The sequence below is a fragment of the Perna viridis genome, chromosome 14, assembly GCF_037379345.1.
Source record: "Perna viridis isolate PV_CMFRI_1.1 ecotype Kerala chromosome 14, ASM3737934v1, whole genome shotgun sequence".
Lineage (NCBI taxonomy): Eukaryota > Metazoa > Mollusca > Bivalvia > Mytilida > Mytilidae > Perna > Perna viridis.
The window spans coordinates 23,668,288-23,684,316 of record NC_142458.1 but is presented as its reverse complement, the minus strand read 5'-3'; the positions used below and the strand labels follow the sequence as shown (position 1 = coordinate 23,684,316).

Genomic DNA, 16,029 nt, shown 5'->3' with positions numbered 1-16,029 from the left:
AACATATCGATGGTCCTAGTGTCATGTCTTCTCATTCTGCTAGTTATTAATACGGTTCTTCATTGTATTACTCCAAAAAAGCCTTTTTATAAAACTGTGGTAGATATTTTAGCACTCGGAAGTGGTATAGCTGCAGGTAAATCATATGTAACAGTTCAAGTGAAATTCAGACATTGCTTATAGTATAGGTAATTCATTGTGCTACAGTCAAGTGCAAATACTATGATGTACTATTTGTATAATTTTTGCCAAATACCAAACATTTTCTGGTTTTGTGGTCCGTAGCGGTGTGTGTCTGAGAATCAAAGTGTTTATTGTGTTATTTTAAGCATTCGACAACCATGAATCAGTTCCTGGCTATTTTAATCAATATACCTGCTTACAATTAAAATTGTGACAATAGTAAAAATCTATGGTATATATAAAGTAAAGATATTGTGTATCTATTTTCTTCAATATGCACGTGTAATGTATCATGTACATTGTACCATGTATCAAAAATTCATAAATCAGTATGAAACGTATAGAACATGTATAACTATAATACTTGCCTCGAACACCTCAAAAATAAAAAATGCACTTGTTTTAATTTATTTATTTTTTTTTTTTAATTTTTTTTTTATTTTGTGTAATTTGCACCACACTACAATTGGCATGAGGACTAAAATTCATAATGATATTGCAAAAGTAGCAAAGGAAGCATGTTTCACTTGTTACCGCGAGTTTTGACTGACTTAAAAACCAATATACTATTAACAAACCATTTATAAAAACAAAAAAAAAACACTCGATTAGTTCTTCGATTTTGGTCAGGATGAAATAAATAAACATATATTTCATTGCAAGAAGGAAAACTTTTCATTGATGCATAATGCATTAAATTATGGTATAGAATATCATTTCAGTTTGTGTATCCATGATTGCATGTACCAACTACAAGAAAGGATTGGGAAGTAACATATCATCATTAGCCAAAAGGTTTTATTACAAGCCAGAATATGAAGAACATATAATTGGGTACAGCCTAGCGTATTATAGTAGTATTCCAATATATGCTGTCTTTGGTTTTGTGCTGTTAACTTGTGCTATCCGTTTAAAGCTCTATTGTTTAATGAAACAAACAAGAAAGCAGAGCAATGTCACGGAGGTCAGTCTTAAAAAGCAGGAAATAACAACAATCGAATCGCAAACAAGAACAGGAAAAGTGGAAACAGTACCGATAAAACCGAATGGTAGACCAATTTATGTACGGGAGGCCTGTTTCCATGAAAAACCAAATTTTGAAAATTCAAAAGAACAAATATCACTAGGAAATAATGATGACTTGGTCAAAGTAAAGAAAGCAAAATTGCGTCAAGTAAACCGTAGAATATCCTTAATTAACGAGACCATAATTGTGACCGAAATGGCTCAAAGTGAACGTGGAGAATTAAATTAGTAACATTGACAACATATGTATCTGTATAAACTGGAATTTGCATTTTAGGTAAAAGGGTGAAAATGAATGTTTTATGTAAACTTTTTTCAATCATTGTTGTTTTTCAATGTATTTCAAACGTTTCTTATTGTATTGTGTTGTATTGCACCATATAAGAGCCAATATACATTATTAGTTTACACAAGATTGTAAACCAGTGTAAAACACAGTAAAGCAAACAACTGCCTCATCAGAATAAATGAATCATCAACCAAGGAAACCACAGAATATCTTTAATTGATGAGACTATATTTGTGACCGAAATGACGTAAATGGAAGAGATATCGATGGAACAATGGTTCTACCGGAATCAAAAGAATGTAATTTACGGACAAAGACTAAACATGGAAAACAGACGCACACAAGAATGAACATAAAATAACCAAATGATACATACAAGGTAACACAAGTAAATGAGCAACTCGGTCTGCACTAAAAACTGGTACACCGGTAGTTTAAACGTCCTCTGCCTTTCTAGAAACACCCGCCGAGTTGCTCATTAAAAGTTAAGTCTAGGGTAGACGACAGAAAAAAGGAAAATCACGACACTTTAAATAATTCAGTTTTCATGGTCCAAATTTGGAGACACCGTAACAATCCTCGAGTTCATGGTGACGACCATAAAAGTTTTGTTGTAATGACTGCAATCTAGTAGCAACGTAACCCTGTTCGAGAAGCTTAGCCTGACAAAAAATGTATACGTAGTTACGGCAAGCTCTGGCATAACGTATGAGTTGTGATTTAAAACTCAGGTGCTGCATGGATTTTGCCAAAGATTAATGGAAAGTTGACAAAAAGAAATAGAAGGGTCATCGTGTTTGTCGTATGGTTCTGTCAGTAGGTTTTCTTTACCACAGATTTCTAAGTGTAGTTAAGATATGAGGCTGACTTCACGATGTCTGTAGTATTCATCATCTCAAGTTCTTTCGGGTAGGTGCGATGTATCCAATCCCAAAAATTAGGATTGTTTAACGATAATACGTCATCTATATAGCGGAAACTGAATTAATGATCTAGCTAAACGATGTTCCTTCTTTTGGATCACCACACTGAACAAATATGTTGTCGGTAAAAAATTCGAGCATTTTGAAAACATCTTCTTTGGTATATTTGGAAGATGATTTTGAGTTATTATTACGAAGTATGAGGAATCACTACCAAAAACTACATATCTGTATATTGGGGTACCGTCTTTTTTTTTGGAGATACAACGATGTATAGTGTTTTATGGTCGTGATTTTAACTGAGTATGGGGAATAGAAGTATAAAGAGTTGAAAAAACATAAGTTTTTATTTAATTGTATTCTGATCAAAATCTTGAATTGAGAGATTCCAGAAGATCTTACGAACTTTTCAGGATAAACATTGAAATAATACCACTACGGGAGTAACAAGTGTCGTTCAGAAGGTAGTAATAGTGTAGCTATTAGCTTTTGACTGTTTTTGTTCTCTACGTCTACCTCTGATAATAAACAACGGATGTAAACAGTTTTGCAGACAGACAATTTGTTTCAGGCCTTGTCTGCTGGTACGACAATATATTTGTCATTAGTAGTAGACAATGTTTTTGTTATGTCAGGGTTTTTGTAACTGACGTAGCATTGACACTCATTGAGCTACCGATATCATTCATACGTTTCAAAATTAAGACCTCACAGCCTTTACCCACGGCTAAAAGCTCTACAGACTTTATGTTTTATGTTATACTGAAACCCGACTTTAAATAAAATGTCTATTTAACCATTGGATTTCTACTATGGCGACTTCTAAAGAAAAATAGTTTTACAATATCTTATTTTACAATGCTTACAGGTGTAACAGATTCTCATGAATATCGTTTTTTCTTTGACAATATGTGTGTAAAGAAAGACAACTGCAAGGTTTGATCAATGCTGTGTGCCTTTAAATAACAATTCAACAAATTCACATTTTGATTTTAAATCAATACTTCTTCCAAAAAGTCTTCTATCATAATATAAGCATTTCTTAGGACAATAAGTTTTTTTTTTTTAAATGAAGTGATATGGAAATTTCTCGGCATAGTTTAAAAGATACAGCATTTTCATTGTCGCAAATACCAAATTAATTCTGAATACTTTGTTGATTTTCATCTTCAAATTAAGAATTATTTCAGTCTCTTCCGCTCATCAACACCTTTAACTTTATGTATTTGAGTAAGAATATTGATTTCGCAATATATGCCATCAATGAATAAAATATAAACAATATTAATTAATGTTAATTTACTTTCTCCCTTTCTAAGCCGGTGTTGATAGATACAACAGATTCTCCTCTAATGATCTATATAAAAAGACAGATAATGAGCATGTAAAAAGACCGTTGTGCAAATCTGTCACATTACTGCCAGAGCTAGCCGAAACTACGCAGATTTTTTGTATCGCACTAGAACTCTAACAATTGGGCTTCTGGAACAGGGTTATGTTGCTACAGGATTGACGACATCATTACAGAAGTTTAATGGTCGTCATCATGAACTCGTGGATCGTTATGGTGTATCCATCAGCACCGTGAAAACTGATTTATTCAATGGGTCATAGTTTTCCTTTCCTCGTCTGTCTACCCCGAACTTGAATTTTTATTAGCAACTCGGCGGGTGTTTCTAGAAAAGCAGAGGACACTTACCCTACCGGTGCACCTGGTCCATGCTCCCAATTTTTAGTGGAGTCCGAGTTGCTCATTTACTTTTGTTACTTTGTATGTATGATTTTAGTTACTTTATGTTCTTTGTTGTGTATGTCTGTTTTCCATATCTGGTTTTCGTCCCTGGATCACATTCTTTTGATTACCGCTATAACATTGGTTCCCTTGATTACTCTTACTAATAACCTTGCTTTAATCCAGAAAAATCAATACAAACAACTGTACATAGCTGGAACTGAAAAATCTACCACCAAACCGTTTTCAAAACTTTTAACTTCTATACGCACGACACATGTTATGTTACTTCCGTTATGGTATTAATTCAATATTGGTCCTGAAAAATCTTCTAGGAAATCCTCGATTCAAGATTATTATCAGAATACGATAACATTAAAACCGACATTTTTCAACTCTTTACCATTCAATTCAATATACTCATTTAAAATTCAAATCTGAAAAAAACTCAAAAAATTAACATCTTTGTTACTTCATAAAAGCATAGATACAGGTATGAAGTACTTTGTACAGATTCTTTAATTCTTTCTAAATGCTTGAATTTTTTATCGACAACATATTTGTCTAGTGTGGTGGATGCATTTTTCTACGAACAAAGCAGAGAACGTTGCCCTTACCGGTGCACTTGTTCTATGCTCCCAATGTTTATTGAAGTCCGAGTTGCTCATTTATTATTGTTTTATTGTACATATCATTTTGGTTATTTTATGTTTTTGTTGTGTGTGTCTGTTTTCAATGTGTGGTTATTGTCCCAGAATTACACTCTTCTTTTTTTTCTTCTGGATTTGCGCTGGAATCTTGGTTCCTTTAAATACTGTTTAATATGATACGAACAGCATTACATAGCTGGATCTGCAAAATGTACCACAAAACCTCTTTCAAAGCTTTTAACTTCTATACTCACAGCTGTCAAAGAGAGTCTGCACTCCTACCACAACACTTGTTACTCCCGTAGTGGTATTATTTCCATGTAGATACTGAAAAATCCGAAAGACCTTTTGGAGATAATCAGTTCAAGACTATTATCAGAATATAATAACATTAAAACCTATGATTTTTCAGCACTGTATACTTCTATTCCCCATACTCAGTTAAAATACCGACTTAAAAACATTATACATCGTTGTTTTAAAAAAAAAAATGATGGTACATCTAGATACAAATATGTAGTTCTTGGTATAGATTCCTCATACTGTGTAAGAAATAATTCCAAATCATCTCCCAAATATACAGAGGAAGATATCTGCAAAATGCTGGAATTTTTTAATGTTTGTCCAGTGTAGTGGACGTGTTTTTCAACAAACGGTCGGCATTCCAATGGGAACAAATTGTGCTCCTTTACTTGCTGACCTATTCCTTCACTCTTATGAGGCTGATTTTATAGCTGATCTTATCTGAAAGAAAGAATATCGTTTAGCTAGATCATTTAATCTCAGATTCCGCTATATAGATGACGTATTATCTTTAAACAATCCAAATTTAGGGGATTTGATACATCGCATCTACCCCAAAGACCTTGAGATGATGTATACTACAGACATCGTGAAGTGTGCCTCATATCTTACTTATCGATGCTTTATCTCAGTCCAGGTAACAGGTCAATTTATTAACATTGGTTGTGTTTGAATTGTCAATAACTAGAATAGGAACATACTAGAAACGCAACGTGTACGCCAGTACCCCCTTAAACGAAAGACAGGAGAGTATACTGAAACAAGATAATAAAGTTAGTAGTTTAACATTCGGATATTAATGAAAGTACCTCTCACAAAATGCAATTGCCCCGTGCAGGTCCGGGTGTTAAAAGAATAGGCCTGCAGCAGCGCTAAGCTTGTCGTATAAGGCGACTAAATAGTGCTCAGAAACCTAGCCGGGGGCTAGGCGCTCTGCCCACAGAGCAACTGGGATGTGTGCCCCAGGTGGTGGAATGGGGTACCCCTGGCGTGTTACATGCTGGGGTTGTCAGGCTATAATACGGAAAACCTGACCGCAAACCATAGTGGTGCACCGTGTTGGGAAAGATGCCACGTTCCTCGCACGTTAAAGAACCCTGCTGTGGTATTCGATAGGAGTAGGAACCTTTACGCTCCGCCACAGGAGGCTAAATTGCCCGACCTTAACCACTTCCCCTTGTTCCAGTGGCAATCAAAATTTGTCGACCCCATTATCCTTGTGACCCATCCTTTTTTTTTCATTTCATGTTCATTTTATCATCCATTTCATGTTCATTGTCTGAATATAGCTGAAATATTGCTGCTCGGACGTTAAACCCCAACAAACAAACAAACAAACAAACAAAATGCAATTAGTTATTTTTTAACCATAGATCACTTTCTTTACACATTTTTGTTACAGAATTATTTGGTCTTTAAAAAATACGACAATTTATAGAGATATGTTTGTTAATACTTTTACCAATGATTGATTGATTGTTGGAGTTTAACGCCCGAGTAGCAATATTTCAGTTATATTCAGACAATGAACATGAAAGAGATGATAAAATGAACATGAAATGATGATGATGAAATGAAATGGGATGGGACACAAGGATAATAGGGAAAACAAATTTGATTGCCACAAGAAAAAGGGAGGGATGGGTAGGGTCGGGCAATATATCCTTCTGTGGCAAAGCGCAAAGGTTCCTACTCCTATCGAATACCACAGCAGGGTTCTTTGACGTTCGAGGAACGTGGCATCTTTCCCAACACGGTGCACCACTAAGGTTTGCGGTCAGGTTTTCCGTGTTATAGCCTGACAACCCCAGCATGTAAAACGCCAGGGGTACCCCATTCCAATACCTAGGGCACACACCCCAGTTGCTGTGTGGGCAGAGCGCCTAACCCCGGCTAGGTTTCAGAGCACTATTTACTCGCCTTTTTCGACAACCTCAATACTGCTGCAGGCCTATTCGTTTAACACCCGGACCTGCACGGGGCGTTTTACCAATGAAGTGCGATTTTATTCATTATATTTATCAAAAGGATGAGGGTCCATAAGGCCTTGTTTTGCCTTCTGAAATAATCAGTAAAAATATCATAAAATCGGAAGGAAACTTAATAATAAAATGTAATTCTTACTGCAAATTTTCAATTTATGCATTAAGTTCGTAGTTTAAAATTTACAATTGAGAAACGCTTGAAGGCTCTTCTCTACATAATAAAAAGCATTTTTCAATCGTTTTCCACTTGTTTTATCGTGAGATTCAGCATAAACCAAACAAAGATTGAAACTGATAGTGTGTATTTATTCATTCTTTTTACAGGAAAAGGGATTTTTTTGGTTAATGTGAGATCTCTATGTGGATTTAACAAAAAACCTTAAAAAATCACGCTTAAAATCACTTCAAAAATTGGAAAAAAGTCCAACTTAACCTGTACATGCATCATTTGAACTAGCTAACTGTCGCATGATTAAGCACCCGGCCACCCGTGTAATACATTGAAACCCTTATTACACGTTTGCAAGCAGAGTAGATATATTAATTGAAGAGCTTCTATCTCAACTTTATGCAAAAAAATGAAAAAAAGTCTGAAATAGGCTATGATCAGATGTCGATTTTGATATAGCCACTTATGAACATGCATAAATGTACGTGAATGCCTTTGAACCACGTCCCTGTCATTTACGTGGAATTTTTTCTACGGATTTAAAATTGAAATCTAATTGTTTTCAACATTTGTTTGCTATAATATCCGTATAGATCTCCTCGATAAAAGATTGTTCTACGTTATGATTTAATTTTGCGTTGAATGCAGTACAAAAATGAGAGGCATTAGATAAACTCGTATAAGCATTAGTGTATAGAAACATGTAGCACGGTGTCTAAACATAATTGCTTTTTGTGTTAAATGTCGCAACGTATTTTATTCCCTTATGAGATCCGGCAATGTTGGAGACACTGCTATAATATCAAGTGCGAATAAAGCTTTGACTCGCTTCTGTTTTTATTTTGAAAGTAGGAAAATTAAAAGCCATTTACATTGTTTCCTGTAAAAAAAATCCAGGGATTTATCTATTCCATTGATTATGCACAGTTCTATAAACAAAGTCCTTTCAAGACTGCTTTCTCTATCCGGGAAAAAATCTTGAATACATATAAATTTATAATGTGTACATATCAAGCATGTCCCTACATTTATTCGATATTGCAAAGTTTATATGCAAAATTTTTGTTCAATTTTACACATTTGTGTGTGTATAAAATTATGTTGCTGAATAAACAGTAAATTTTATAGTATTAATAGTAAATTTTCCAACATTTCTTTCTCATTTAGTTTACACCTACACATGCGCCAAAAACATGTAGAAACTTCATATACCCGTATTTATATCAAAACTGTTACCTGATGAAGTACTTTGATGCATCGCTCTGGAGGAGCATGAAAGTACATGTAAATTATTTATTTATTTGCTTAATAGCCTTCCATGTAGTCTTTTCGAATATTTAATGCAAATATTTTAGCGTCTACATTTTATGTGGACAAAGTCGTCTGTTATTTCAATCAGCTGAATCCTGTGTTACGTTTGTATTCAATCCATGTCTCCAAAATTTTGTTAAACTGTAAAAAAGGAGACTCCTATTATTTTGGTCCAAAATTGGAGAATATCACTTCTGGGCTTCTTAGCTTCCATTATTGTGATTGATGAATAGCGAAAATTTCGAAAGCGGTAGAATTCAAGCTCCCTCCGGGAGACGAACAAGACGACGGTATGCATGATGTGCGTGCTTATTATCTTTCAGCTATTGTTTCAGCTATTGTACTCAGAAAATATTTAACACATTGCTTAGGGAACTGTATATCTGTCTGTCTGTCTGTCTGTAGTTAAGCAAGTGAAACGTTTGTGACTTTAAACTGGTTATGAATATATATAAAGTCACTCATGTAGTGTTATCATGTAGTTGAGGAGGAAACGGTAACGCATGATTTGTATACGTGCCTCATCATTGTTGATTCTGTTTTCAAAGGAACATACTCTGTGACTCGATGATCACCGATTTTTACACAAGTTTGATTCAAGTGAAACGCTATTTTAGGGAACGGGAGACAAAATAATTAATTGCCTAAAACTTTATAAAATGTAGAATAAAAGGTACGAATGTAGACATTCTTTACAGGGCTAAGTGCGCGACTGCTCAATGATTTATTACATGGGATCAAACTGATACATGTAAGATAATGTAAACTTATAAAGGGTTTGAAAAATTCGCAACGATGTTAGAATTGTCAAATTTGCGATGCAAATTTTTGGTCGTTCCCTCCGCGGGACTCGAACTCGTACCGCTGTGACAGCTATTGCAACACCTTATTTTGAAGCTTCAATGCTCAATTCATGCATGGACATAAACGCTACATAAAACATTCTATGGCCGATTTTAGAACGCAAAACCATAAAATATTAATATTACGTGTATGATATTAACGGGATGAGTAATAACGGGAATCAAGGTTATAGCGGTATCCAAAAGAATATAATCCAGGGGCAAAGACCAGACATGGAAAACATACATACACAACAAGGAACATAAAGTAACTAAAATCATACATACAAAGTAACAAAGCAAATGAACAACTCGGACTCCACTAAAACTGGGAGCATCGACCAGATGCACCGGTAGGGTAAGCGTCTTCTGCTTTTCTAGAAACACCCGCCGAGTTCCTCTGAGAAAGTCAAGTCCGGGGTAGATGAAAGAGGAAAGGAAACTATGACACGTTGAACAAATCAGTTTTCATGGCGCAGATGGATACACCGTAATGATCCACCAGTTCATGATGACGACCCTAAAACTGCTGTATTGATGACTTCAATCTTGAATCAACATAACCCTGTTCCTGAAGCCTATTTGTTAGAATTCTAGCACGATACAAAAAGTCTGCGTATTTACGGCAAGGTCTGGCATAACGTATGAGTTGTGATATGAACACTCCATATGCAGGTGCTGAAGGGATGTTGCCACAAATGAAAGGAAAGTTGGCAATTCTGAAAAGTCATCACGTTTGTCGTAAAGTTTGATCAATAGTTTTCCTTTACCATCGATTTCTAAGTTTAGGTCAAGATATGAGGCTGACTTCGGAGAGTCTGTAGTATCCTTCATCTCACGTTCTGTGGGGTAGATGCGAAGTATCAAATCCCCGAAATTAGGATTGTTTAAAGATTATACGTCATCTATATACCGGAAATTAAAGATTAAAGGACTTAGTTAAACGATATTCCTTCTTTCTGATCAGATCAGCTATAAAGTCAGCCTCATAAGAGTAAAGGAATGTCAGCAAGTAGAGGAGCACTACTTGTTTTCATTGGAATGCCGACCGTTTGTTGAAAAACGCGTCAACCACACTGGACAGATATGCATTTTGTAAACATTTTTCTCTATATATTTAGGAGATGATTTTGAATTATTTCTTACAAAGTATTTGGAATCTCTATCAAGAACTATATATTTGTATGTAGGTGTACCATCTTTTTTTGGAAAAACTACGATGTATAATGTTTTAAGTCGGGATTTTAAAATATTGTCCATTCGAAAGTCCATTCATCATATATATCAATTGAAAACACACACACACACACAACAGATCAACACTGAACAGAAGAAAAAAATATTCGTCGTACTATTATGCCTCTATGACCAGGTTTTTCTCCTATCCTTGTTACTATTTATATCTAACAGATAGCGTAAAACAAATAACACTAAGGTGTAATTGTTGGTTTTAATTTATTCAATTTATACTGGTTGAATATGCATATAACGTTGTTTATTTCTTTTATGAACGAGTATATTTGTTTTTCTTTTGATTTTGATAAAGACCAAGTTGAAACATCTTTATTTTAATTTAAAAAATATAGCAATTTTGAGTTTATCAAAGGGAGATAATTTTTTTCTTCTAGTAGGCGCTACATCACTTTATGTACCCTCATACTTTGCAGTATTGCACATTTCTAAATACATTAAACACTGAGGCTTCATTTCTTTGTTTTTGCATACGGTTGAATCTCTCTGTGATGGATTCGGCTTCTTATTTTCGATAATTTGGTTTTGAGTACTTCTTGTATACAATGCTGTTTTGGATTGTGATCTTCCTATATATTTGAAACACATTGAAATTTGCAATATATGTGATGGGTTCTTTTTTGTATTTTATAGTTATAACAATAATTTATGTTAATACTAATATTCAGCCCATTTAACATTATTTTGGCACTATTTTTTACGAATGATGCAATGTACTATCTATTTTTTTTCTTTATTTGTCCTTTGACAAAGTGGGAATGCGTTATTCAATACATATGTTCAACGGAATACGTCTTTTTAAAGATCATTTCATGGCCACTGTGAGATTGTAAAATGATTTCATTTTGGAAAATATTTTTGGTGTCTGTAATAACATATTCGTCTGTATTCAACAAGAATACCCGTGCAAGAAATTTTTACAACAGTAAAAGAAATCCATAAGAAAAACTATTATTTTTACTTTATTTTAAGTGGGATGTCCTAGGTGTATACCAGTCGATTTCAGTAGTTCTTTATATGCCAATTATTTATGTGCCAAGCTATAGCCACAAATGTCGGCGAAAAAATGTAAGGAACCTTATGGAATCAATAATTCAAAGGCTGTGAACTAATACATGTAAAGATAATAACATTTAACAAAAGATTAGTTAACGCCACAAAATAGGATAATCGGACAAACCAGAATTTTGTTGGAGCAAGACCTAAATTTTCACTTTTATGTTATTTTTACACAAACATAGAATTTAAAAATGAAAACAAAAAAAACTAATTTCGACGGTTCTGTGCATTTTTCATATCCAGTAAATACCGCAGTTTTTACATTTTCAATTATTCATTTAACTATTTTTGTAACAATTAATTTTATATGGTTACAAGTACCGATAACTTTTTAACAATAAGCATTTATTTGTATTTGTTTTTGAACAAACGAAATAAAATATGGCTGGAACGATTACCAAATTGTTTTGACATATTGTTAATTCTATATATTAATTACCTCTTTTGAAAAGTTTCATACTAACATTTAATATTTAAAATCAACTGTACTGTATAGGAAAATTGATTGCTATCATTGTGAAGACTTTACACTTTTGAAAAATTCTAAACTGATAGGATTTCAGTATTTCAGCGCATGATTTAAATTTAAAGCAGTACTTGTATGGTAAATGCTATTCAATTTGATATGAATAGGCGGTCAGAGAAATAGAAAGTACATTACATTTATAGAGGCAATATTCGCTGCAATCCGATTTCATGCAGACAAAACCTTTCTTGGATTGCTGTACTTTTAATAGAGCCTGGAGAGCTGATTAAAGGTTTTAATATTTTATTGCAAATTTAATAGCTTGATATTACATGTCAAAATTAAAATCGTTTATATCAAATACAAAAACAAAAAAATACCAAACTATATTTTGCAAATTCCCATATGCTGTGTATGTGTTTCAATGAGTAACCTTTCATCGTTAGAATCAATTATGAATTATGATATTATTCTCAATATCAATAAGTTTGTGTTAGAAATATTTTCTGACGCACCGTTCTTTAGTAACAGAACAATGTCACTCCGCTTTGCAAAATTGTTTTGTCATTCTGCCCTCATTTGCGAAAAATACTTTCTTTGGAAGGGTAGTATTCATCTTAATGGAGAAACTCAAGGACATGTACATGTAAACCAACCCCTGACCTTTCTGAGGATCGATGTTGCACCATAACAATTCATCTTCTTTAACCAATGAAAATCGTATAATTTTATATTAAGTGTAATCTAACAGAATGATAAATTGTCTTTGGACCAAACGATATTTGTTTTTGTTTTTTTTCGTGAAGTATTAAAAGGTTTTGTTTGTTTGTTTGTTAGGGTTTTACGTCCGAGCAGCAATATTTCAGCTATTTTCGGACGATGAACGTGAAATTGATGATAAAATGAACATGAAATGATGATGGAGTGAAAAAGGGTTAGGACACAAGGATAATGGGGTCGACAAATTTTGATTGCCACTGGAAATAGGGAGAGGTGGGTAGGGTCGGGCAATTTAGCCTCCTGTGGCGGAGCCCTATGGTTCCTACTCCTATCGAATACCACAGTAGGGTTCTTTAACGTGCGAGGAACGTGGCATCTTTCCCAACACGGTGCACCTCTATGGTTTGCGGTCAGGTTTTCCGTATTATAGCCTGACAACCCCAGCATGTAACACGCCAGGGGTACCCCATTCCACCACCTGGGGCACACATCCCAGTTGCTCTGTGGGCAGAGCGCTCTAGCCCCTGGCTAGGATTCTGAGCGCTATTTAGTCGCCTTTTACGACAAGCTTAGCGCTGCTGCAGGCCTATTCTTTTAACACCCGGACCTGCGCGGGGGCGTATTAAAAGGTACTTCCAAATATAGATACATCGTGCAGGAGAGAATGTGTAATACTTTCTTTTTTACAAATTCTAACAAAAAGGCTTATGGAACAGGGTTATGTTGCTACAAGTCATCACTACAGAAGTTTTTTGGTCGTCATCATGAACTTGAGGATCGTTGCGGTGTATCCATCTGCGCCATGAAAATTGATTTATTCAACGTGTCATAGTTTCCCTTCCTCTTTCGTCTACCACGGACTTGACTTTGTTATGAGCAACACGGCGGGTGTTTCTAGAAAAGCAGAGGACACTTACCCTACCGGCGCACCTGGTCCATACTCCAAATTTTTAGTGGAGTCGGAGTTGTTCATTTGCTTTTGTTACTTTGTATGTATGATTTTAGTTACTTTATGTTCTTTGTTGTGTATGTCTGTTTTCCATGTCTGATATTTTGTCTTCGTTGTGGTTTTCCTATTATTTATCTATATTTTTTGGCTTTTTGTATTGTATTGTTATGTTTGTGTGTTTGTTTGTTGTTTTATATTTTTCATGTTTGTTTTTCTTTTCGTGTTGAAAAAAGTAAGTACGAACATCGTAATGAGCATAGTGAATAGGGTAAATAAGGTTGTTTCAGGTGTTTCCAAATCTTAATAAAACAGAATAATAAGATATTTAATTGGAAAGATTGAATAACTAAATTTGATCACAAGTGTCGAAGAATGCACAGACTTGGCGAGTGTGCGGAACTTGGTCCACGCACGCGTTAAATCTTTATGCGTGCTCGGCAGGTATGATCATATTATGGTTATTCAAGGTAACCAATGGATTATCCTATTTGTTATATAGATTTAGTCCATAATTCATTGCTTTTTTCCACATGATAAATTGTTACACCGGGAACATTCGGTAACTCACTGCTACCGATATAAAAATGTTAAATAATTACATTTGATGGGTTAACAGGTGAATACTTAAAATCTTCAAAAGATTGTTTTAATATTTCTTAAAATGATGTAAGAAATATATATGAAATAAAAAAATTGAAAAAACGAAAAATCTCCCTATGTTTCCTGACCCCTAGACTAAGAATCTATAAAACCTAAAATTATCGATCTTGTTTACATAATGGAGTTGAATCTATCATTGACCTGCAATTAGTTTCATTTAATGAATTAAAGACAGGTTATATGCTGAAGCAACATCAAAAGATCATCTTATCAGGAATACAATGAACGTCTTCCGTCATAATTTAGGATATACTAATAGATAATATACGTCATATGGATTTCCTGAAATAATAACTTACATAATTAAAGGGAAACTAGAAAAATGACCATCAAAGTGGTTTGTCAAGATCTATTTAACATAAAGGCATAGTTGCAAATCGGATCTTAATTTAATGAGCACCTACCGGTATTCTGGTATTTTGCTTCACCACAAAGTATGGTGATTCTACTCTCGTTAATCCGTCACACGAGGATTCCAATCCCACAAACAATTTAGCCTCATTTGTTCCATTCTATAACGATGTTAACGACCAAGAGTATGTAACATTCTTCGTGGTAAGATGAATCAGAAAAAAATGACATAATGAAGTTTTGGTCTAAGCAAATCTAATGTTACAGTTAGTTGACATACTATAAATGTAACGATAACAGAAAAATGTCCCGAACGAGACCAAAAATGTCCCGAACGAGACCTGAAACTTGGTTTTAAAAAAGAGCAAGCTGACGATCGTTTGTAACCGCTCTTTAAACATTTATGTCCAACTTGTTATTAAATGTAATTCGATGATTGTTATGTAACTCTTATTTTAATGTTTAAGAAATGTTCAGTATCTATTCTTGTGGTTTCATTATTGATATTGATATACCATTTTACTTGTAAGGCGCATTACAGTACTACGTACATTGGCGTCATTTTCTATGATGTTAAACTATTACGAGGTTGTTTCCTCTGTGCTGTAATTGTTGACTGGATTTAATATGGCAGTCTTTTTTTTTTCAGATCTACACTATTCTAAAATAACGAGATTGTAGTCGGTAAGATAAATTTAATTGAATTCATATATTCAAATGTATTCACGCTAAAAGAATGTTTAGAGAATTTATTTATTTTATTTCATTTAATAATATTAATAATAAATAGTTTCTAAATGTGTCGATATGTTTGTGTTTACATGTTTATTGCTATTAACTATGTAAATGTTATGTAGTACATTGTCTTTGAAATTTACATTCTAATTCTATATCAATTATTTGCAATGATACTTGTACATGAAATTTGATTGTTGTATATAAATATATCATATATTTAGCTTTAAATATAGTGTTTTTGTATATGCATTATAGGTGTTTGTTTAAACCCTATATCTACCCAATATCACACCTCTAGTCTTATATCGCATACCCTATATCACACCCCTAAACCTACATTGCATACCCTATATCATACCCCTAGACTTATATCGACTACCTTATATCACACTCCTTCACAGACCAAACTTAAAGTATGGTTC

General features: G+C 34.1%; 1 protein-coding gene across 1 annotated transcript; it reads left to right on the top strand.

The window, feature by feature from the left end:
* The first annotated feature begins 9 nt into the window (after positions 1–9).
* Positions 10–1,560, top strand: LOC148598695 (uncharacterized). The gene is made up of 2 exons (XM_088561106.1): positions 10–136; positions 906–1,560. The coding sequence occupies exons 1-2, from the start codon at positions 10–12 to the stop codon at positions 1,436–1,438; spliced, it is 660 nt and encodes a 219-aa protein (XP_088417232.1). The 3' UTR covers positions 1,439–1,560.
* Positions 1,561–16,029: the final 14,469 nt, after the last annotated feature.

What these genes read in the sequence shown, in the direction of transcription:
- LOC148598695 (XM_088561106.1), top strand. Translation starts at nt 10, where the DNA reads ATGGTCCTAGTGTCATGTCTTCTCATTCTGCTAGTTATTAATACGGTT. An exon ending in CGGAAGTGGTATAGCTGCAG is followed by an intron (nt 137 to 905) that starts GTAAATCATATG and finishes ATATCATTTCAG; the next exon opens with TTTGTGTATCCATGATTGCA.